The sequence below is a fragment of the Rhipicephalus sanguineus genome, chromosome 10, assembly GCF_013339695.2.
Source record: "Rhipicephalus sanguineus isolate Rsan-2018 chromosome 10, BIME_Rsan_1.4, whole genome shotgun sequence".
NCBI classification, from domain to species: Eukaryota; Metazoa; Arthropoda; class Arachnida; order Ixodida; family Ixodidae; genus Rhipicephalus; species Rhipicephalus sanguineus.
Window position 1 is genome coordinate 72,975,131 of NC_051185.1, and position 25,354 is coordinate 73,000,484.

General features: G+C 47.6%; 1 protein-coding gene across 1 annotated transcript in view; it reads left to right on the forward strand.

The window, feature by feature from the left end:
* The first annotated feature begins 691 nt into the window (after positions 1-691).
* The window catches only part of LOC119372127 (glycine receptor subunit alpha-2), a 28,250-nt gene continuing 3,587 nt past the window's right edge, over positions 692-25,354 (forward strand). The window contains exons 1-7 of the mRNA XM_037642590.2: positions 692-801; positions 8,967-9,046; positions 11,910-11,977; positions 13,369-13,595; positions 19,287-19,369; positions 21,388-21,522; positions 22,893-23,275. Of these exons, the coding sequence (XP_037498518.2) occupies positions 740-801; positions 8,967-9,046; positions 11,910-11,977; positions 13,369-13,595; positions 19,287-19,369; positions 21,388-21,522; positions 22,893-23,275 (1,038 nt within the window). The 5' untranslated portion in view covers positions 692-739. The remainder of the gene's footprint in view (positions 802-8,966; positions 9,047-11,909; positions 11,978-13,368; positions 13,596-19,286; positions 19,370-21,387; positions 21,523-22,892; positions 23,276-25,354) is intronic.

Sequence of the window (25,354 nt, forward strand, 5' to 3'; positions counted from 1 at the left end):
TTACGTTTCTTTTCTTCGTGGGTGTCTTGCGCGTTTGCGCTGTAATCTTAGCCTCAGTCTACTGGTCACAGTGTAACATATATACTGTGATTCTGGTGGAGCCGCCTCGTTCCTTCCCTCCTGCGGCATAAGCCTACGTTCCCAAAGCGTTCCCACTAGCTCGCGCCACCACGAGCCACGGGACGCTCTTCCTTTGAGCTGACCGACAAGCCACGAGTCGGCGCGGCGCTGCAGCTCCAAGATGCAAAACTAGCGTGTGTCCCCAGCGATACGGCACAAACACAGCGCGGGCAACGCTGCAGCATGGCCCGCGTCTCGCATAAGTTTAATTTCGCCACGTGTGTCCCTCCGGGCGTTTCATCCAACGCTGCGTGCGCTTGTATTCTGTCATTAGTACACTAGAGAACGAATGACACATGGCGTAATTGCCTAAGACAGGGCGCCGAGGAGCCAGGGGTCGCAGGTTCCAACCCCCGGTGGAGCGGCGCGGAATTTCTTTCTTCTGAAGTATTTTTATTTGTGGCTTTTATTTATGTACATATGCACGGGAAATGACGGCGACGGCAACATTCCGCCGAGTGTCCATATCAATGCTATCGCAATAGAATCGAGTATTGTGCGATTTGTCTTGCAGAAATTAAAGGTTTCAATGTATTATGTATTCTTTTTTCTTGCGTTATGTGCATGCAGGGCACCGGTTTGCTGGGGCCAATGGAACCGGCCTGCGGTTAGCCTCGCTATGAAATGCCAGCGGGCCATCGTGCTCCATTGCATACTGTGTTTCACCATGGACCTCGCAAGGTATTCCGGCACTCTTCTCAACCAATCGATAAGTGCCTCCACCATTTCAATATCAGATATCCCCATTGGCTAGCAGTAGTAGTAGTAGTAGTAGTAGTAGTAGTAGTAGTAGTAGTAGTAGTAGTAGTAGCAGCAGTAGTAGTAAACAACTTTATTGAGGTCCTGAGAAGCTAGGCTGGGGGACCTACTAGGCAGGTCCTTAAACACCCGTTGGCTAGTTCCATGTGGGAAAAGAGTGTCCGTGCCTCTACGCTCGTTCAAGGGTCCTATGGACAGCCAGTAGCTGGACGCCTTGTCTGGGATCTGTGGTGGCCTCAGACAAGACAGGATGAAGTTCGACGGGATTTCATCGGAACGCTACCGCGGCGGAGGCGAAACGATGGAGGCGAAACGCTAGAGGCCCGTGCACTTAGACTTAGGTCGGCCTTGAAGAACCTTGAAGAAATTCCCGGAGCCCTCCACTACGGCGTCCCTCATAAACATATCGCTATTTTAGGACGTAAAACCTCCGAAGATTGTTATTGCTGACAAGGTGTGTGCAGTCTGCCTAAGAAGTTTAGAGACCACGAGACCCAAGAAAAAAACCTAATATTCTGACTGCTTGGGCAGGCAGCCCTTAGTTTAGATTTCCAGCTAGTTCTAAAACGCGCTAACGTGTGCTATGCAGTTCCACCGAATACAATCACAAATTCGTGGTAAAATGCAAAGTTGTCTCTGACCTGGTGGTCTGTACACTTTTGACGCCGACTGTACCTATGGAGACTGCAGTACGGGAAATGTCAAGGTGGGCATGCAAAAAAAATTCATTCGACCCTAATCTTTGACCTATGTGTCTGGTAGCGGGACTCACATGTCGGAGCTCCTGTGTTCTGGTTATTCCTTGGTCACGCGCTGCTGAAGCGCATCTCGGCGGCCGCGTAGAAAGAAGTGCGCGGCTGAGATCTGCTCCGCCAGGTGCCGCAACGATTCTAGCTGCTCACAAAGTTTAGGTGAACTCAGTTGTTTAATTTCCATTAATTATCCTCGCAGTTACATGGCCCGTATCTTAAGTGAAATTATGATCCAATATCATGTGTTCAAGTTGAACCAAAACCATCGATTTCTATTTTTGAAAAGACTGTTTCTGATATTCGGAAATCCGGAAGTCCTTCGAGCAAGAACAAGAGTGTCCCTCGCGGCTCGTGTTACTAAAAGGATAGATCGATAATGTGGCTACTTGGCATTGCGTTATGCGGAAGCTTACAGTGCAAGAAAGACACTACACGAAGAAACAAGAACTCACCGCCCACAAGCGTGTGGTGTGTGTTCCCGTTCCTTCTTAAGAAACTTGAGCTGCAAGTTTTTTAATACTGAGAAAACAAAGCTGGAGAGGAAGCACATATAGCGTGCCGTAATCTATAAAAAATACGACTAATAAAATATTAGCTTGACTTCAAGTCAAATGGCTGCACGATGGCAAGATGGGCTTGAAGAAAACTGAAGTGAAGATCCGTGCGCAAAAACTATTGGCTTACTGCATATCGTATCATGTCGGGTATTATTATCGACATGAAGCGATACGAACGGAAAACAAGAGGAGGAATGACACACTCGGATTTGGACAAAGAGCACGTAAAACCAGCGGATGTGTACCATAATTGAATATACGAACAGCGCAACTGACAAGGACAAAGGAAGGTAACAACACACACTGTGTGTTGTTACCTTCCTTTGTCCTTGTCAGTTGCGCTGTTCGTATATTCAATTATGACCTACCAACTTGCCCAAGTTTCCACGCTTCATGTGTACCATGTGTGGCTATAAGTTGCGGCCATAGAATATAGATCTCAACCTTTTCATTCAGGTTTGTCGCAAAGTCTACATCGATTTAAATTATATTCATTGGTGACACGGTATCATAGGAACATAAGGATATTTGTCGGAAACAACCGGGCCTGAAATGAGCACTATAACTGTTAGGCCGTATCAAAACACTGTGTAGCTAGTCGCAACTTGGCTAAATTAGTGACACCGCTCTGGATGCTAATCTTACAAAATCCCGTGTAAGTGGGATAGGTTTCAAACAGGAGAAAGTGCCTCGAACAGGCTGGCCGACGTTTCGATAGGGGACCTATCTTTGTCAAAGGCGCCTTGTCATCCCTGGCGTGTTAGTTTTAAGGCGTTAGTGATGGCGTCATGTCCAGCGGTGGCGCGTCTGTGCTGTTGGTAATTTCTGCCTGGAAAGAAAGAAACTCGAAAGCAGAGGAGTGTAGCCCTTGCCACATTTCAAGCAAGTTTGCAACCACGTTCGGGTCTGCCATGTCAGAGTTAAAAGGAGATGCAAAGAAAGAAAAAGGAAAAGAAAGGGGGGGGGTTACAACAAAGCGAGAGGGCGAGTGCAGCCATCACAAAGAGCTGCAGAAGGTGGTGGGGAAGGCAACTACAGGCGGGGAGAAAAACCGGGCGGCGTACGTTTAAAAGTACGTGTAAAAAGGACTTTTAAACGTACGCCGCCCGGCGTACGTTTAATCCCACCCCGTGTATCCATCTGTCGGCTCCCTTTTTGATCTTGGAATCCCGTGTAAGGGTATATTCAAGCATGTATTCATCAATATAACAGCGTCGCTGCTACCTTTAGCTTACAGCTTACTTAATACAGAGGGGCAACAATTATTACAAAGTCTCCTTTAACGTATTTCAGACAACATCTGTCCTTGCAAAGCTGTTTACCCGTTCCCGCATGGCGTTCACCTAAATATTGTAACGATGGTATGGATTTATTTACAGGCTGAGAGTAATGAGAGATGTTTGGTGCAGCGCAAGGGACAGGACGGTCAGCCCCACAACGGCTCGCTCCTCGTGCGCCCTACTCCTTCCTCTTCTTCTTGGCTCCAGCGAACTCATGCAGCGTGACAATTTCCCCGGGCGCAGACGAAGCTCTCCGAGCGAGTTACGTAGCCCGATGGTGGTAATGCTTTAGGCGGGCAACATGTACTGCTTGGGTTCTACGTGACCGCCGGTTGTCAGAGGACACTTTGGCGATGACGAACGTGACGTCACTCAAACGTCTCAATATGACGTATGGTCCGGTATACCTGGACAAAAACTTCGTGCACAATCCTTTTTTCCGCACAGGCGTCCAGAGCAAAACAAAGTCTCCACGAGCAAATGTGACAGGCGTGTGTCGAGCGTCGTAACGAGTTTTGGCTCGATCTTGTGACAAAATAGTCCTGAGGCGAGCCAGTCGACGAGCTTCTTCAGCACGACATAAAGTCCGGGCTACTGAGAAGTCTTCATGCGGAGACCAGGGAAGTATCGTGTCGATAAAGCTTTGGGGATGGCGAGCGTAGAGCAAGAAGAAAGGCGCATACCCGGTGACTTCGTGCTTCGCCGTGTTGTATGCGTACGTAACAAATGGCAAAACAGAGTCCCAATTTTTGTGGTCATTGGACACATACATGGCAAGCATGTTGGTCAAGGTGCGATTCGTGCGCTCAGTCAGGCCGTTTGTTTGAGGGTGGTAAGGCGACGAATGCCGATAGTCAGATCCACAAAGGCGTAATAGTTCTTCAACAACATCCGCTGTAAACTGTCGTCCTCGGTCACTAATCACAACACGCGGAGCACCGTGGCGAAGAATGACAGAGTGCAGCAGGAAGAATGAGACGTCAGCTGCTGTAGCGGAAGTGAGCGCCGCCGTCTCAGTATATCGCGTCAGGTAGTCCACACACACTATGATCCATCGACACCCAGCAGATGACTTAGGGAAGGGGCCAAGCAAATCGACGCCGACCTTTTCAAAGGGAAGGGTTGGTGGCTTAACTGGCTGCAAGGCACCCGCCTGAGGCGTTGTTGGTTGTTTGTGACGTTGGCAAATAGCACAGCTGGCAACGTACTGTTTTGTTGTCTTCCAGAGCTTGGGCCAGTAGAAACGCTGACGCACACGGTGCAGCGTCCGAGCGAAGCCTAGGTGACCTGATGTAATGTCATCGTGCATGGCGCGAAGGATCTCGGGTCTAAGATTCTGGGGCACGACGAGGAGGAGTGGAGCACCTTCAGCGGAATAGTTCTTCTTGTACAATAAACCTGCGGATATGGTGAAAGGTGAACTCCGTGCTGCTGACCGAGCGGCATCAAGAAGAATCCTTACTGAAGGGTCTTGCTCCTGTTCACGCTTGAAGGCGGCGGCATCGGGAAACTCCGTGGATATTCCGAAAAGATATTCGTCCAAGTCATCCTCCCCATCTCGGGTGCTTGCTGACGGAAGTCGAGATAAACAGTCAGCGTCGGTGTGACAGCGACCACTCTTGTATGTGACGGAAAAGTCGTATTCTTGCAGCCGTAATGACCAGCGAGCTAACCGGCTGGTGGGGTCGCGTAGTCCAACCAACCAGCAAAGTGAATGGTGGTCGGTGACTATCCTGAAGGGACGGCCGTAAAGGTATGGTCGAAACTTCTGAATGGCGAACACTACCGCGAGGCATTCCATTTCGGTGACGGTATAGTTCCGTTCTGCCTTTGTGAGTGTACGGCTTGCATAGGCGATGACTTGTTGGCGTCCGCTATGTATCTGTACAAGTACCGCTCCAATGCCCACACCACTAGCATCGGTGTGAAGCTCAGTTGGTGCCTCAGGATCAAAATGGCGTAAAATTGGAGCAGAGGTAAGTAAAAACTTTAGCTCACTGAACGCAGACTGGCACTCAGCAGTCCATGCGAAGGGTGTGTCCTTGTGAAGCAGAGACGTGAGTGGATGAGCTAGACGTGCAAAGTCCTTGATGAAACGTCGGAAATACGAGCACAGCCCAAGGAAGCTGCGGAGGTCTTTCACTGCCTTCGGTTGCTCGAAGTCTCGGACGGCGGCAAGCTTCTGAGGGTCGGGACGGATACCTTCCTTGTCGACAAGAAAACCAAGGACAAGCGTTTCACGCTCACCAAAGTGACACTTTTTCGAGTTAAGGATCAGTCCCGCACGGCGGATGCATTCGAGAATAACTTCAAGCCGTTGGTTGTGCTCGTAGAATGTCTTGCCGTAAATGACCACGTCGTCAAGGTAGCACATGCATATTTCCCATCGGAGGCCGCGAAGGATCGTGTCCATGAATCGCTCGAAGGTTGCCGGAGCATTACACAAGCCAAAGGGCATTACATTAAACTCAAAGAGCCCATCCGGCGTAATGAAAGCGGTCTTCTCTTTGTCTTGTGGGTTCATAGGTATTTGCCAGTAGCCTGAGCGCAAGTCGACAGATGAAAAGTATGAAGCGGAATGTAGGCAGTCTATGGCATCGTCTATTCGTGGGGCAGATGGTTGCCAGGGTACGGCGTCTTGCATGCGAAGCGGATACGCACGATCTCTTGCAGTGCGTTGCGGACGACGTCTGCAGTACCTCGAGATGTGTCCCTGAACACCGCAATTGAAGCAGACAGGTGGGTTGCGGTGGTTCTCGTTGTTGTAGGAGACAGGTCTCCTGGGCATTACGTAGTCGGAAGACACTCGCCGAGGCGGCACGTCCTGTCGACGCGTAAAAGTCGTCACTTGAGGCTGTGTCATGGTGCTCTCCATATGGACGTCATCGCGGTTGGCGTATGCAGGTCGTGACCAGGAGACCGGTACTTCCGGATAGCGCTCATCCAATGCACACTGGTGACACACGCGGTTGGCATCTCCACCTTGAAAGTGAGCCAGTTCGTCTCTGACAACACGCCGTATCATAGCGGCGAGGTCGTCAGAGGAAGAGATGTCTACACTTGCTACATTCGTGACGTTGTCCAGTCGGCCGAACTTCGGAAGTACCCGCCGTGTTTTGAGAGCTTCAAAAGCACGGCAGTGACGCCTCAAGTCGGATGGCGTCGTGACATCTTCCTTAGAGATAAGAAAGTTATAAACATCTTCGGCAATTCCCTTGAGCAAATGTCCCACCTTGTCCTCATCCGACATGTTTGGATTCACTATACCACATAGCTTCAGGATCTCTTCTATGTAGGTCGTGCACGTCTCTCCAGGTAGCTGTGCTCGCCGTGAAAGTGTCTGCTCGGCCTTTTTCTTTTTGGAGAGCGAATCACCGAAGCACTTCTTTATCTCGTCGACGAATGTCTCCCAAGTTGTCAGCACATCCTCATTGTTGTCAAACCACAAAAGTGCAGTTCCGGCAAGGTACAGGACAACATGCGAGAGTTGTGCAGAGGCGCTCCATTCATTAAGGCGGCTCACCCTCTTATAGTGCCGCAACCAGTCGTCGACGTCCTCATCTTCTCTTCCCGAGAATGTGCGCGGCTCCCGATAAGGGGTGCAGCCCGCCTGTCTTGGGCGAGCAGTCTCTTGTGCGGTTCTTTCATGGCCATCATCACGTCTGTCCGCGTCATTCATGGTAACGTCTCCCGGTGGTAGCCCGGCCAACCGTTTACTGCGTCGAGGGGGCGGTAGAGCTCGGTCGTCCAGTGTTACGTACCCCGCACGTCCACCAAAACTGTAACGATGGTATGGATTTATTTACAGGATGAGAGTAATGAGAGATGTTTGGTGCAGCGCAAGGGACAGGACGGTCAGCCCCACAACGGCTCGCTCCTCGTGCGCCCTACTCCTTCCTCTTCTTCTTGGCTCCAGCGAACTCATGCAGCGTGACAATATTATTGCCTGTACATCTAAAGCTTCGTATTTTACTAATATGACTAATGGTATCATTTCAATTGAGAAAGCCTGAAATGATACACAGGGTGTCCCAACTATCACGCAGCACAGTTTAAAAAAAAGTGGAGCAGCTTTACGCGATGCAAACCTGGTACATATTGTTCCCAGTACACTGTAGTATCCGCAGCAATTTTTTTCGTTAGTAAGGTCCAATATTTAGTCATAAGTATGTTTCTAACGTGAAAAGTACTCAGCTAGTTATCAGATGTCAATGAAGCATACGTAGGCATGCTCAAATGGCATCTAACTGCACTATTTTCAACAACGTACTGCAATTACAAGCTCATTTTTCTCCTGCTGATAAAAAATGCCCGCGAAATATGAAAAATGTTTATTATCTGTTATTATCGATAACGAGGCCGAAGCACTGTTCAGATCATGCCTGACTCAACACCCAAAGTGGCGCGTTTCTTCGACCGGCGAGTGTAGATAGGGTGATCCATACATTTTATTGCAATAGCAATTATATGGACAGTCTCGACGGGTTTTCGCCGTTGCCGTCGCCGTCATGTTTTCCGGTATGAAGTCCAAATTGATAAGACCTCCCGCGCATTGTACGTTCTACAGCGGGTAAAAGTGCGCGAGCGGGGGCGACGAACGCGGCCGAAGCAGAGTTCAAACGAGCCGGCTCATTTCCGTCGCTCGGAGGGTGCACGCGATAACATCACCTCGCTTGGGAAGCCTGCCGTCGAAGCAGACAGGAAACGCCCCGTCCGTCTTGAACGAGCTTTAAAAGACGCGAAGACGTGAAGGGGGTAGGGGGGGGGGAGTGTCGCTTGAGCAGCAACTTTGAACTTTGATTCTAAGGGCGCGGGAGCGATCGCTGGTGCGCGTGCTATCTCGAAAGCCATCACAGCGGGTGGCTCGTATACCCTTCTACGTGCTGCGCTGTCAACGCGAAGTGACTATGCGGAGAGCATCTCTCCCTGGAACGGCCGTATTCTCTTACACCAGCGTTTTGTAGCCACGCGAGATCGTATACAAAACAGTTAGCTGCCAGCCTCACTTCGTGTAACACTACAATTTGTTGCTATCGCATTCATTGCTTCGCGCTTGCGGTGAAACTGTGAATTTTTCCTTGACTTGCTACCTCACAGTGAGCCTGTTTGAGGGCGCTGCTTTCCGATGCGCTCAGCAGTGTAGTCACTGTCCTTTTTCAGATTCCGCGGGCTTTCTTTATTAACCAAAAGAAGTGAGCACGCAATTAGTACGTTGTTGAAAATAGCGCAGTTAGATGTCATTTGAACATCTCTACATACGCCCCAATTATATTTTAATGATTACATGAGTGTTTGTCGAGTGAGAAACATAATTAGGACTAATTAACTAAAAATGGTAGTAGCTACTACAGTGCACTGGGAGCAATATGCACGAGGTGTGCTTCGCGTAACGACATTCCTCTTTTTTTTTTTAATCATGATGCGTGATAGCTGGCCCGCCCTGTATGTTTACTAGCAGATCATCTAATTTTCTGCCCACATGGATATTTCTCTTCTAGAACAGAGCCTTTGGACTTGGAGTCAATCCTACCAGAGAATCCTGGCGACTACGATAGCCTGGAACCTCCAAAAGAAAATGGTGACACTTTTCTTATCCCTCGTATGGCGGCTTATTTTTGCTGTTTCTCATGTCATGTTCGTTCATAAGTATTCACAGCATGTGATGGGTGCCTGATTTAGCTCTTTTATTATTTTAACGCGACAGCGTCAACGAGTTCGTTTCGCAGAAATTCCGGCGTCGGTGTCGGCGTCGGTGTCATTGGTTGTGAGCGAAAATCAGCGTTTTCCGTGATCGAAAAAATCGAGAAAGATGCAAATAAAACAAATAATAAACATCTTAGGTTCAAGGGAGAATCGAAACCAGGCCTTCTGCGTGGGAAGCGTGTGTTCTACGAGCTAGGCCATTGCTTTTTTTTTCTTTATTACCTGGCTTTGGTACAAAAAAAACAGGGCACTAAAACTACTTGCTATAAAATCTGTCACAGTACACTGTACATGCGGTGACTCTGCAGTCAACCAGCATCATGCTGGTATCGTCAGATTAAAATTTGCGCAAGCAAACGAGCGGCTCTACTCTTGAGAGCCACTCGGGTGGTTCCGGTGACGCCTTATGTGTTTCCAAAAACCAATGCATACTTTCCCTGAAATATGCTCGCGCAGGTCGCGCATCTTTGTCAAAATGTAGCCTGCCATACGTGATCTCCACAAGGAGTGGAGGCCCAGGAGCATAATTGCGTCGAAAGGAACGCCATCTTCATTTTCTACGCTCAAAAACCGGATTCCATACGGGTCCAGAGGAAATTCTTTTTTGACAGATCTCTGCAAAACATCCCAAAAGTAATCCCCTTCCCAACAATGTAAAAAAACATGGTCAATTGTTTCTGGACATTTACAAATTAAACAATGAGTGCCCCACGGTAAAAAAAGCAACCCTTCTTTTCCAAAAAGGCTTTAACTGGCAACGTGGCTGAATGTAGTTTAAAGAAAAAGGTTTTTGTTCCAGGCTGCACCTGCATTTTTTTAACTCTTTTTAAAACGTTTCTACCTGGGCCTCCGCTGTACAATGATCTGTACAAAGGCACTGGGAATACCATTTCACACTAAGCAAAATAACGCTCTTTTCTCTTCACATTGGAAAGATACTCTGCTGAAAAACGTACGGTAAGAAATCTTGCACTGGTCACTATTTCTTTAAAGTAAGCACCGATTCCTCCAGACACTCTTCCGTTGATACGACATACTCAGGGAGCAGTCTGCTTAGCCGTAATTGAAGTATAGTGCGGAGGAACGGGTCGGTAATATCTCTAAAAAACAAAAACCGGCTTACAATCTGCCGTAAGAACAGGTGACCCAGTCCCAGCCCTCCATCCTTTACCCGACGAAACAAGTTAGTACGACTGCAGCGTTCCCACTCAGAAACCCAGACAAATACAGCGAATATTCTATGGATCTTCTGCACATTTGTACGTGAACAATGCAGTACCTGCATTACGTACCAGAGCTTGCTAATAAAAAAAATATTGCAAGTGGTGGCTCTGGCAAAGATCGATACCGCGGCACCTTTCCACTTCTCCGTTTTTTCCAGCATATCCTTGGCCTGCGCTTTCCAATATTGATCTCTGTCGCGGTAACAGTCGAGCGGGACGCCAAAGTACTTGCCCGGGGTCGTCACCCAAGGCACGTTAGCGAAGTGGTCTGGTTTCGCTGGCCACGATCTGTGCCAGAGCCCAAGGCACTTTGACCACTTGACGCCACTACCCGTAGCTTGGCTGAAATTCCGAACAATTTCGACACCCTCGGCTATACTACGCTCATCTCGCGTGAAAATCGCTACGTCGTCTGCATAGGCTAGCAGCTTCACTTCTGCTGCTTGTAACTTAAAACCAAGGATGTTATTGTTATTAATAATTTGCATTGTTTCCATGTACATGCAAAACAACAGAGGGCTTAGGGGGCAACCTTGACGTACCAAACGCTGCACGTTAATGGGGGCCCCCAGACTCTTATTTACAATCAACCTCGTCGTGCAGTTTCGATACGCCAGAGCCACTCCCTCACAGATAACAGTACCAAGGTTAACATTATTTAAAAAGCTAGGCCATTACTTGTAACTGCTGCGAAAAAAAAGAAACACTATATGAATGTCATGTTGTGGGAGGAGCCTCCTTACTGCATGTAATATTGCGTGGAAGAAGCGTATAATCGCGCCAGGCGTCAAAAGATGTGAATTGCAACGAGCGAATGTTTCAAAGCTCCACCCATTACAAAGCGCTTACACATATTTAATCATCATCAGCAGCAAAAGCATCCACAAAACCAGCAGCTTCGTACGCTCGCTTGCTGCCTTACGGACGCGTAGTGGGCTCGTCGCCGATTCGCAAATAAAAGAATTATGGCGCAGTGGGCACTTGCAAACTGTACTTGCAGTAGGCACTCTAAGATAGTTTGAAACGGCCAATGTTAAGCGCGCAGAAACATGCGAAAACCGTTTGTTTGCTGCGTTTGTTTACTATGTTGTTTGAAAAGTTTTTTTTTTTTCTGTGTCACCAAACTTTAGTGGTGTGATTCTTTCAAAGGTTTTTTTTTTTTTCTGGTACATGAACTACTCTATAAACAAGACCGCATTGTACCTGCTAGTATGCTACAGGTCCTTCTCCGATCCATTTGTCGGAGCGGAAAGGAAACGCTGCCATTTTTATAAAGTGGATCTAAGCATTCTATGAAATTATTCTAAAAGTGACATACTCAAAATAAACTTCAGTTGGTGAATGCATGAGTAGATAATTACAAAACTAGGTAAAGTAAGCTTTTAATTTTCTCTTGATTCTGCGTCACATAGTCCAACGGACAGCTTTAACTAAATGTTAAACCCATTTTTTGAAACAGCATCCATCAATCTATAATGTATGCCCTAAAATCCTGCTGTTTCATTCTTTGACCAGGAAAGCCTACAGTCGTGAGCTTCCACGTCACTGTGCTCAGCTTAGATTCCATTGATGAAGGATCCATGGTAAGTCAATCATCCTGTTGTTACTTCACCATTAATTATTGTTCTTATTTTCTTCAGCAGGGTGAGGGCCTCTCTTAGTGATCTATCATCACTTCGAATAAGTGCCGTTGGGCGTGTTGCTACAAGTTCATGACGACAAAAGCATGACTATATAAACCCGAAGGATGGCAGAAGACTGTTGTCTTGTGCCAACGGTTGCGGCCTTATGTGCGGAGGTTTGTTAATCTCGTGGTATGAATTAGTTACCTGCCAGTCATGACTAAGCATTTATGTGACTGTGACATTCTCTAAACCTAACAGGAGAAAGACAATACGCGGACTGCTCAAATCCACCTTTTTAACCTGAAGGATCATGTTGGTAGCCCTTATTAGCTCTCTAATCCACATTGCTGACTTCAGCCAACGGTATCTTACCTACGATTTTCAATTTCAATGACACTAATACGTCTTTTTCGCCGAACTACTCTCAGTATGATGGTGTCGTGCCAGTAATATTCAATACCTAAAGGAATACACCGAGGCAGACAGGTCATTGTCCCAACAGCTTGGAAGAAAGCTACTAAATTTATTCAAAATAGTAATTCCTAATTTGATATTGAACCCAAATAAATAACTCTTATACTCTGCAACTGTTTGCGATTCCGATGTTTGTAATACGTATGCTGTTCGTAGTTATTACGTAGTTATTCTGTTAACGTAACTCTATCAGTTCAGGATCTTTATCGCGATATAAGATTTGCCAGCGTCTTTTTTTTTTCACTGCAACTATCCGCTACGAATCATTTCACGCACACTGGAAGTTATGAACGCCTGCATTCACCAGTTTTAAAATTTGTATTTTTATACTGGCCCTGGAGTCATGGCTTGTTTCTCGTAAGCCCGGAGTCGAAACGTTGCCTCCGCAAAGGTTTTTTTTTTTTTTGGCAGCTCTTGATTATCAGGCTTAGCAACCTAGCTTCATTTACAGACACGTCATCCTCAGAGCTTGTCTTCTTCATGGTCCTCTACGTTGTCTACAACTACAGGCTTTTCCGCTACGCTCTAAGAAAAAAATAGCTATTTTGACTTTTTTTTTAGTCAGTCCTGTCTTGCCACGTATATGACTCTATTTAAACAAGACAGGCGAACTCTATTTGGGGATCATTTTAATCTCGTTGGAGAGTCGTGGAAGCCAAAAGAGAGTTAACGGGTGTCTTTAAAAAGAGTTATATACGTACATGGTAAATTAGGAATCACCGAAAGCAGTTAAGGTAGTCTTTTCTCACAGTGTACATCTGTTCATGTGGCGTCGGAAATTTCTAGGAAAGCACATCTTGTTCACTCATGTCTGTGGCCGCTCGGAAAGGTTGACATATCGTAGATGTATTGGAGATGCGGCATGTTTCGCGCAGACCTACGTCGCCGACATCTTCATGTCACAAACGTGGCATGACCACCGGCTACGTCTTCCCCGCAACATGACATCCAAGTACCGCCTGTTGCCTGTCAGCTGGCTGCAGCGCATGTGGCGTCCGGACTCGTTCTTCAAGAACGCCAAGCGCGTCACTTTCCAGGAGATGACCATACCAAACCACTACATATGGCTCTACTCCGACAGGCGCATCCTCTACATGGTCAAGTAAGAAACACCTGGCTGTTTGCATGCCCATGTCTCCCTAGTCTTTACCGCAGCTATTGACCGCTTCAAACTTTGGGATAGATGTGCAGTTGTAGTAACTACCTAGTAGGCAAAGCTTTTGAGAACGCATGGTGTTCGTAATTAAATGCTAATGTCGCGTACAGTATGTGAGTGCTAGTTACGACCTACAAATACTGATGACCGACAACTTTCCCACGTAAACAACTACGCCTAAGCTGACAACTAAAGTGTAGCGCTCATTATAATCTAATCCGGTGCTCATTCAGTGGTTAATGTAACGCTAAAGTGCAGGTCTTGGTGTAGTTCTAAATTCCGCGCTAAATCCCGCAATAATGTCGCCCTTGTGTAGGCCCTGGTATAGTTCCAAACCCTGCGCTATTCTACTTCTTGTGCAGTCCCTGGTGCAGTTAGAAATCCCGGGCTAACTCCTGCGCAAATGTCGTTTTTGTGTAGGAGTTGGTGTAGTTATAAATCCTGCGCTTAATGCAGCTCCACTAACGTGAAACCTGAAAAAGTATGTAGCACGCGCAACCCGGCGATTCCCTTGGCAATCGCGCGCTTGCCACCGCCTCGACCAGTAGAAGGAGGAATAAAGTTTATTGATACGAAATGGGAGTGAGAAATTTCGCGCTTGCCGAGGTGGTGGCACCCTCTTTGGTGTGGCGTAGCTATTAGCCAGATGTATTAGAAACGTCTTTCGCAATTTTAGGAACATTATTGCGTTTAATTCTTGGTTATTTCAGTAGTTTTGTACCGCTTTGTCCGACATTACGTACGCTCGTGCTCCAAGTGTCAACGCCGGAAGAGCCCAGCGCACACAGTCACTGGACCACTACAGCCGTTGCCTTGTCCCTCCCGGCCCTTTGATCGCATCGGCATAGACCTGTATGGCCCCCTTCCCTACACACCTGACGGGAACCGCTGGGTGATTGTCGCTATTGATCACCTGACACGCTATGCTGAAACTGCAGCGCTGCCAGAGGCCACATCACGTGAAGTCGGCTTATTCATTCTTCAAAAACTCGTTCTTCGCCACGGCGCACCTCGCGAGCTACTCAGTGACCGCGGACGTACGTTCCTTTCTGAAGCCGTGCAAGCCCTCCTTCGTGAATGCAACGTTGTGCATCGGACAACCAGCGCGTACCATCCCCAAACCAACGGAATGACTGAGCGCTTTAACCGCACACTGGGCGACATGCTGTCCATGTACGTGTCCGCTGACCACACCAACTGGGACCGCATACTACCCTTTGTTACGTACGCCTACAATAGCGCCACTCAGTCTACGACAGGATTCTCTCCATTCTTCCTTCTTTACGGCCGTGAACCTTCCTCGTTTATGGATACCATTCTTCTGTACCGCCCGGACGCTTCAGAATCCACGACTTTATCCGAAGTCGCCAATTATGCCGAGGAATGCAGACAACTCGCGCGTTCTTTAACCGCCCAAGACCAAGCGCGCCAGAAGGACCGTCACGACGTAAACCTGCCTACTGCGTCATATTCGCCTGGAACGTTGGTGTGGCTTCGCGTTCCCTCCTCTGCTCCTGGCCTTTCCACAAAGCTACTGCCTAAGTACGAAGGCCCCTACCGCGTCCTACGTCAAACATCCCCAGTCAACTATATTATTGAGCCTGTTCAATCATCTACGGACCGCCGTCGTCGCGGCCGCGAGACTGTTCACGTCGATCGACTGAAGCCGCACTATGACCCACCAGTTGTACCTGTTCCTTAGGTCGCCAGGATGGCTCCTTTTCCGCGGGGGAGTGATTTGTAACATGGTAGGGCGCAGACAAGAACGCCAGCGAAAGAAGAAGACGAAGACGGTTGTTGTTGGTGCTCGCGCTTGCTCGGCTTGGACCGCTGATCGCTTCAGCTGCTGCAATCTTCTAATAAACGCGTTACTGCCTGAACGTTAAACGACGAACCATAGGTGAAAGCGAACGTCGCCGCGGGGAGGGCGATCGACGTGGGTTGAAGGCACGGCGGTTCGATGAAAAGGTGTCTGAAGTAGCGTGTGGAGGCATTGACTGTGGTGGCTCTGGGCGGACGTAGCTGTAGCTGTCCTCGATGGTACCTGGACGAGGGACGCGCCTGCGACAGAACCGTTCAACATGGCCGGGTAGACAACAGTAGTAGCAGATTGGCCGGTTATCCGATGTGCGCCAAGGGTTATTGGAAGGCGTTGCAGGACGGCGATAAAGAGGAACGTGCGGGCCTGCCGGCGCCCGCGTTGCGTAAAATGCGTTTGTTTGGGGAGCAGTGTCCGCGATGGGCGGCAGCGCATGTGGCTGCCTTCTCGCGACGTCAGCGTAGGTGAGGGGCGCGGATACAGGCGGTGGCTGGTACGTGGGTGGTAGTGCCTCGGAGACTTGCTCTTCGATGGTTTGTCGCAGCGATGAAGTGAGCCCATGAGTATTGCCTGGGAGAAAGGGCGCAAGAGACAATTGGCGAGCCACTTCCTCTCGGATAAACTGCTGAATCTGCTGTGTCAGGACCGCCGGGTCCGAAGATATTGCGCCAACGGTCGCTGCTGACGTGCTGGTCATGTCCGAACTAGGACGTCGCGTGGAAATGCGCTGCTTTCGCAACTCATCGTAGCTCTGGCAGTGCTGAATGACGTCTGCGACTGTTTCAGGGTTTTTCGCCACAAGCATGTGGAACGCATCGTCCTCAATGCCCTTCAAGATGTGCTTGACTTTCTCGGCTTCGGACATGACAGGGTTGAAGCGGCGGCAGAGGCCTACGACGTCCTCAATATACGAAGTGAAGCACTCGCCAGCCAGTTGGGCGCGATCACGCAAGCGCTGTTCTGCGCGGAGCTTGCGCACGGTTGGTCGGCCGAATACGTCCGCGAAGGTCGTTTTGAAAGAGGCCCAGTTGGAAATCTCAGCCTCGTGGTTGTTCAACCAGAGTTCCGCTACTCCTCTCAGGTAGAAGTGGACGCGGCCAAGTTTGTCGTTGTCATCCCACCTGTTGTTGACACTCACTCGTTCATAAGAAGAGAGCCAGTCCTCGACGTCTTGCTCATCAGTGCCGCTGAAAATGACGGGGTCCCGCTCTCTTGGAACACCGGGACAGCGGGCAGCTTGGGGTGTGGTAGCATCGTTCGGCATTGTTGAAGGGGAAAGTAGAGTCCGGCTGCGGAGTTCCAGGATGGAGAACAGAACCAGCACCTCCACCACTTGATGGTATGCGTTTAACGTTGAGGCAGTAACGCGTTTATTAGAAGATTGCAGCAGCTGAAGCGATCAGCGGTCCAAGCCGAGCAAGCGCGAGCACCAACAACAACGGTCTTCGTCTTCTTCTTTCGCTGGCGTTCTTGTCTGCGCCCTACCATGTTACAAATCAGTTTATATAGTTTTGGACCTTGCTGGTTTATTTTACACTGGATTTGAACATGGTTAGCCTTGTTTTAGGCTTGTATTGAGCACTGCGTAACCATGCAGACATGAGACAGACGACAACCTGGATCCCTAAAGGGAAACACACTTAAAAAGTCAATTCACAAGTGTTTGCTGATTATGCATTTCAACTTAACCGAAGCTGCCGAAAAATATTTCCGCTTTGAAGTATACTTCGATTCCGCAGACTGCGGGTGCCTGAAACGCAGCGCTTTTTATAAATAACCTCCATTTTCTGGAGACACCTGTGTTGCGTTAATAGCATATGGCTGGCTTGAGGTTACAGAAAAAAAATGGAAGCTGGAACTCTTGTGAAAAAAAGTGAAATAGGCTAAACAGCTAAAATTCATTAGAGAATTTTAGATGCTTTCGCGAAATGTACTTCTGCGACAAAACAACATACTTATACATATACGGTGCATGTCGGCGGCGACGGCCACGGCGACGGCAAAATCCAGCCGAGACTGTCAATATAATTGCTATCGCAATAAAAGGCTTGCACTGCCCATCGTCAACATAACTGTACCCAATTGTCAGCAACACTTTGTAAATGATTGTCATTCTGTGAAAACGAACATTGGAGCGACGCTTTACTGCACTAAATTTGAATGGCAAGGGAGCCCTGTAGTTTTCACCTTCAAATGTATCTTCCATCACTCTGTAATTTGCGTTGGAGGCTGCCAAAATATTGATTCGTTCGTAACATTCAACGTCAGCGAATATATATATATATATATATATATATATATATATATATATATATATATATATATATATATATATATATTACGCATCTAATTTTTGCATTAATTATCATTCAGTTCTCCAATATTTTCCATGAGCGCCGAGACATTTCATGTCGTAACAATTTGTGCTGGGCATATGACTAATCTGGCTACGATTACTATACCTGTTAATTTTCGCAGTAGAGCCAAGACAGAGATGTGGCGTTATATAAACTTGAGAGCACCATTTAACATAAATTGGAATCGTGCAATGCTCCTCTAAACAAGTTCTGTAATGGAGACAAAGACACGTTACGACAAGAAAACACAAGAACAGAATCGCACAGGACAAAGGATGGAGTTACAAGTGTAGTTTGCTAAAAGCGGGTATTCACCACAACACCGCCACCCATGTGTAGTACACCAACAGTAGAAGTCATGCAAGCATACAAAATAACCCTACCCACCCCGCTGTTTATCTTTTGAAACGGGCGTTAACAGATGCGCTGCACGGTGAAATGATATTTTTGTCGATAATGGAGCCGCAAGGTGGTCGCCATTTGCTGCTAATGCATTATGCTGTGTGACGAGGTTCACGGCCTTTGTAATGCGTGGTAACTTATACCGCCCTCTACCAACGAAAGCCGCGTTTTTCAAAGAATATTCGCGAGTGAAAGTAGGTGGGGGATAACTTCAGTGAATGTGAAGGCGTCAGGAATTTCCAGTTAGTCGTCCAAAAGAAATTGCATAGGTTGGGCAGCACACACATATGGCCTTATTTATGTCTCCCGATGTAGTAAATCATTATCGTTCGATCACTTTGGTGCTTCAAAGGGATTGTTCTTAGTGTGAATCCTTTTAGTAGTGATGTAATAAAAATATCTGGGGTTTAACATCCCAAAACCACGATATGATTATGAGAGACGCCGTAGTGGAGGGCTCCGGAAATTTCGACCACCTGGGGTTTTTTAACGTGCACCTAAATCTAAGTACTCGGGCCTCAAACATTTTCGCCTAGTCATGTAGTTTATGTAAACATTAAATAGTTGTACAATGAGCACACCCTCCAACAGAAACACACAAAACAGAGTGTACATTTTCTTCAGCCATGTTCTTTACTACCGAGACAAGCGTTCGTCAAAATATCGATAATAATTAGCGCGACGTGTTTTTTTCTCTCTTTCGGACTGTAGAATTGCTCATGAAGGACGACGTGGTTGAGTTTTTCGAGATATCTCTAACGCATTCGTTTCTTTCATGTCTAATTCTCTTCAAATATCCTAATCTTGTTCTATTTTGACTCTTCGAATTGTGCCAAAGTGTCGGTGAATTGACGCTTCGGCCCTTAGGCTTCAACGCGTCATATCCACTCAGCCACAGCAGCGGGTGTTTACGGAATCAGAATTTTCGAAGAATCCTCTCTAAAGAAAGCAGAGGAAACCTGCAAACATGCGCATAAACAAACCGCCGATAAAATCTTTAGATTAGTACCTCAACATCGCCGAGGAATCACTGAATAACTTCCCTGTATTCTTATGCAGGCTGACCTTGCTGTTATCATGTGCCATGAAGTTTGAGACCTATCCCCACGACACCCAAGTCTGCACGCTCAAGATGGAAAGCAGTAAGTGAAACCTTGTCTTTTATCGGGATACTAGGTAAATAGAAAATGGCGCGTTTTATTGGGAACAAAGCGAGTATTTCATTAGTTTAGAGGCAATGCGGCGTTTTGTATATGGAGAAAATAGTCCAAAGTTTATCTCGTGTTGCGCGTGAAAGCTGTTTTGCCTGGGTGTTCTGCCTTCGCTATCGATTCGAATTATTGGCTAGTGCTCTTTAGCAGCTTGAAGAGATTGTGGGTATACCTGTCACTCAGTAAGAAAAATTCTGGCTGTGACGGCTTGTTACAAGCTGCCACCCTAGCGTCGCCAGCGCGAAGTCGGGCACGGGAATGACAGCAGGTTAGTTCGTTCCGTACGTAAGCAGAGACAGTGAAGAGATCAGAGACGTGTGAAACAAAACAAAACAACTTTACTCTAGTGCAGCACAAGAAATCTAGCACAACACTTAATACGAACTAACAAAATACAGATGAAATCAATAAATCAGCTTACAAGAGAGAAGCATTACAAACTACACAAAACTAACAAACAATAGAACTACTGATGAGAAACTTCGATGATATAAACAGGTGAAGGCATACGTGTGATTACCGGCAGCGTTGAGTCCACGACGATCGGATGCGAGAAGTCGAAGAGAGTTCTGGTACAACGGCGATGTCGGCGGTGTTGCAACGCTGGTGTTTCCGGGAGGCTAGTGCTTGAAGGTGACCTCGGGCAGGTTGAGCTAATTCGAGGGGAAATCCCGATGTCTACGTTGTAGACGTTAATTTCGCGTCACAACTAGACGAACGGCTAAGTTTAGGTGGCCACCCGATACAGAGCCACACTAAAAACTTCCAGAAGGAATACTTGTTGATCTGCTTCTACACCATGTTGGTCAGCAACTAGACTGCTTAGCAGGGCTAAATCCTGCGCTTGCATCATCCTCCGTGTCCCCTGATTCTCTTCCTGGGAGAAAAGGGACTTCTACATGGGTCCAATCATGCGCGTTTCATTGTTAGAAACTCCGCCCTATAAATATATTAACCACACCCCTTTTAAATTAGGAGAGGGTCCTCAATCGAGCGACAATGACAACCTGTTGGGGTGCTGTCATACAGCTTGTCCACGAGAAGTTTTTCCCGTGGGAACGGTAAGTTTGCTTGGCTCTCAGCCGGTGCGTCTTGTGGTCAAAAGCTTGTTCGGAGTACGTCGGGGCCTTCCAAAACCCTGCCGACGCCGCCGTAGGTACAAAGAATAAAACGTCCGCGGTGACATTCGAAGAAGGACACCCCATTCAGCACTTCCCGGCTCTTTTCATGAGTACGCGGCTCCCGCCGATCAGCGGGGGAGTGCGGCGCCCGTTAATTAGCCGTGACACCGGGTCGCAAAAATGGCAGTCCGTGACACGGCTCCAGCTCTGGCGCCCACGATCAGAGCACCATGCCATCCGAGTCGGCCGCACTTCACTAGCAACGAACATAAACCACGGCAGTTAGAGTTCGCTGTGTCATTCGTCGAAGACCGCAGTGGAGTGTAAACACTCGCATTCGCCCGGGCTCAACATCTGCATCTTATGAAGAGAGGAGGTCCTTGTTATCCTAGTTCCAGAAAACCAAAAGGAACTCAGTTAAAGCAGAAATACAGACAACTCTGCGTGTATACAGATAGCTATGTCTGTAGCGACCCGAGAGACATACCAAGGCTTAGGAACGCCGGCGTTCGAGTGCCACTACAGACACCTAAGTTGAGGAATTGGGTCTCCTCCAGCTTTTTCTTTAATTCGTTCTTTGTTTTTTTTTGCTTTTTTTTTTGCGGGTCACCATACAAATTTTCAATCATTCCCAACCCGTCTAAATTTCAATTCTTCCCAACTGTGAAGGGGTTGCTAATGCGTTAGGTCCACGCAGAGCGAAGGAAACCTTTTAAACACGAGCTCTCCGCTGTCGGGTAAGTTTAATACTTCTTTTAGTGTTGGGGAACATTGCCACCGAGCTCCCGTGCATGACGTATGTGTTTTCGCTCGTTCTGTCCGCTGCAGTCTCGTACACGACGGACGACCTGGTGTTCGCGTGGGAGGAGGACGTGCCTCTTGTGGTGGATGACTCAATTGAGCTGCCTCAGCACAACCTTGTCTCCACCACCATGGGAGACTGCACGCAGGTCTACTCCACAGGTACGTGGGCTAGTTTGAATGAAATAACTGCAATAGGTGGACACCAGAATATGCTAGCTGGTGCAGCGCGAAGCAACACAAAGGGACAAAGAAAGGATGAACGCAAGCGCACTTCTCTTGTCTATTCGCCTGGCTTCAGGACTGTAGATACGATTCTACCTACAATGCACTTACGATTGTAGATAACCAACTAAGCCGAACCCATGCCCGTCTATGTTTTGAGAAGGTTGTCGTCTAGGTAATGGTGCGATATGTATAGAGGAAAGAAGAATGGTCTGAAATTGGAGAACATGCACTTACTATACTGCGTCGTCTTCGTTGTTCCCGGGCACTCCTCCAAATTTAACAGTTTGTCCCAAGAAAGAAAATCATCGTCCAGGAACTCCGTCCAGGTGCTTAACTATCGAAGCTAAAACTTGCGGCCCCAGTGCTCATCACTACCTTAATCCCGAGGGTTCACGAATGTCTTTCTGAATTATTGGTTACGTCTGTTCAGAAATCTTAATTGGTGTTTGCCACCCTTGTTTTCCCTTCTACATTTCTAGTGGAGTAGTGGTGAGCACTGATGCTTGCCCGATTAGAGTGGCGCATACGCGCTAAGAGATTTGCGTACGTGGAACGAATGAATTCTGCTTTAGCCATATACTACTTCGCTGTAAAAGTAAAACTTATGCTGCTATTAGGACAGAAAGCCTGATTACTATAATTTTCACAATATAACATTAGCACAAACAATAATCTAGCAAAATGGTGTCTGTCATACATCCGCAATTTCAGCCGAACTGCTGGTATCGCTTATCTTTGCTTTCAACGAAGCAATGGAGCACCGTGTGATTGCTGCTATTTCTGAATTGGCAGAGTTCCGTACAGCTAACGGGGCCATTTTTTTCTAACTCTTAGTGCTACTTCGAGAAGCTGATGTGCTGAGCGAGCTGGTATAGAACTTTTCGCGAGAAAAGACCAAGTATCACCATAGGCTTTAGTTTGAGTGATACGTAACACTGGAAAGCGTGGCACAATTCCGCGTGGGCACGCGCGCCCCTCTCTCTCTCTCTCTGTTTGTGTGTGTGTTGTGTGTGTGAGTGTGTGAGTGAGTGAGTGAGCGAGTGTTCTGTATGGTGCGCGCTTATGTGAGTGAGTGAGTGAGTGAGTGAGTGAGTGAGTGAGTGAGTGAGTGAGTGAGTGAGTGAGTGAGTGAGTGAGCGAGTGAGCGAGTGAGCGAGTGAGTGAGTGAGTGAGTGAGTGAGTGAGTGAGTGAGTGAGTGAGTGAGTGAGTGAGTGAGTGAGTGAGTGAGTGAGTGTTCTGTAAGGTGCGCGCTTATTCTAACGCTACTGCTGACGTCAAACTTTCCCCTCCTCTTGGCCAACAGGCAACTTCACCTGCATCCAGCTCGTGTTCACGCTCAAGCGGCGACTGGGCTACTACATGTTTCACACGTACATTCCGACATGCCTGATCGTCATCATGTCCTGGATATCCTTCTGGATCAAGCCCGAGGCCGTGCCCGCCAGGGTGACCCTGTGTGTCACCAGTCTTTTGACTCTGTCCACGCAACACGCACAGTCACAGAAGTCTCTTCCGCCGGTGTCCTACATCAAGGCCATCGACATCTTTATGTCCTCGTGCACCGTGTTCGTGTTCGCCTCTCTCATGGAGTACGCTCTAGTGAACATACTGATGGGCGAAGCCCAGACTGACGACGACGGGCGCCGAAGGAGCATCAGGGCCGTGGTCGTCTCACCGCGGATGTCTGTAAGTTTATGCGTGATTCTGTTATGAGAGCATGCAGCAGTTACTCTAGCTTTCGTTCTAGAATTAACTGTGCTTAAGGCATATAACTTCAATTGTGTTATATCCTCCCCTCCTTTACCGGGGCGAACGTAGTTTCTTATTACAGTGTATATTTACATACACGAACGGGAACGTTTAGAACAGTGTTATTCTTGTTTTGTGACATGTCATGTGAAGGTTAATAATCAGATAATTAGAGATAAGATGAAAGGCCGCAAAATATACAGAGCCAAAATCAACCGCAGTGGCTTATGCCTCCACAAGCCACTTACATAGAACGCAATGATATACTAATTATTGGCATTTTACGTCCCAAAATCACATTTTCGATGGAGGGGAAAATGTCTGAGGCCCGTGTACTTAGATTTAGGTGCTCGTGGTTTTGGGACGCTAAACCCCAGATATTATTATTATTATTAGATTTAGGTGCGCGTGAAAGATCCCCAGGTGGTCGATATTTCCGGAGCCCTCCACTACGACGTCCCTCATAATCATATCGTAGTTTTGGGACGTTAAACCCGAATATTATTAGTCCCAAAATCACGCTATGACTATGAGGGACGCCGTAGGGGAGGGCTCCGAAAATTTCGACTGCATGGGGTTCTTTAACGTACACCTAAATCTAGTGCACGGGCATCAAGCATTTTTGTCTGCACCGAAAATGCAACCGCTGTGGCCGGGATTCGATCCCGCGACCTTAGGGTCAGCAGTCGAGCACCATAACTTCTAGATCACCGTGGCGGGCTACAAGCAGATTATTGCGTGTAGGCCTGTAGGACTGCATTTGTGCATGAGTGAGCTGTAGTGAGGGCATTCTGATACATCCGCAGCCGAGCTGGTGTGCACCTACCTTGTCCTGAGTTGGCTAGGCTTTTACCCTCTCGCCTGTCTCTTTTCCACCTATTACTATACTATACTATACTATACTATACTATACTATACTATACTATACTATACTATACTATACTATACTATACTATACTATACTATACTCATGGAACAACTTCAAAGTTCCGAAGAACAAGGACAGACGAAAAAGAGTGGACACCACGAGCGCTAACTTTCGTCTGTCCTTGATTTTTGGCGCTTTGAAGTTGTTCCAAGATGTCTTACAAACTCGCCCAAGCTTCCGTGCTTCTATACTATACTATACCATACTATACGGTACTACACTACACTATACTATACTATGCTATGCTATACTATGCTATGCTATATTAACTATACTATACTATACTTCACTAAAAAAATCACCGACTATCACGATACTGCCTAAAGCCAATTCTGAGCGCAGCTGTTTAGCTGTTTTGATTTTGCGATAAGTTGAGGCAGACAATTTGAGGGAGGCATGTTTTTATGTACAGTTGCATTCCACTCTTCATTTTCCAAAACATTAATAAACACTGCTCTGCCAGTCTGTTATTGTAATGAAGGAAGCTTTGTGGTCGGAGAAGTGAATGGAGATATGTTCGACTTGTTGCACGAATGCCTGATTCTCAAAGACGAGGTCTGTGCAAGTGCGATGAGTTACGATGGAGAGGAATGCAATGTTCTCGCGCATAAGTGGTAGGAAGCTCTCGTTTTTTATGTCTATAATAAAATCACCCACAAATAACATTGGTGTTCAGAAAGAACTGGCTGAGACTATTTTGTATATAGGTACACGGTTTGCAGAAAAGAAGAGAACGTCGTGAGTAGCATGACTGGCGCGCACAATTTCGTGCTGCCCATTTCCCATCAACTGCCGCAGACGGAGCGTAGTGCGTCTCCCTCGCTAACCCGGAGACAGCGCGTGGGCGCGTTCCACAACAGCCGCCGCAGACAGGGCCTCCGTTTATGCACCGATTTATTTCCATATATGGTATCAGTGGACTCTCTTACCGCAAACCTTAGTGATGACATCATCGGCGACCGCACGACGGGGCGCACTAGTGTGGCGCCGCGGGTGGCCGCCGCGGAACCTTTCGTCTCGCCACTGTCGTTCCCTCCTCCTAGTGCTCTCCTCGCTATCGCCGTCTTTCATCTTCGTCTGCTGCGCTC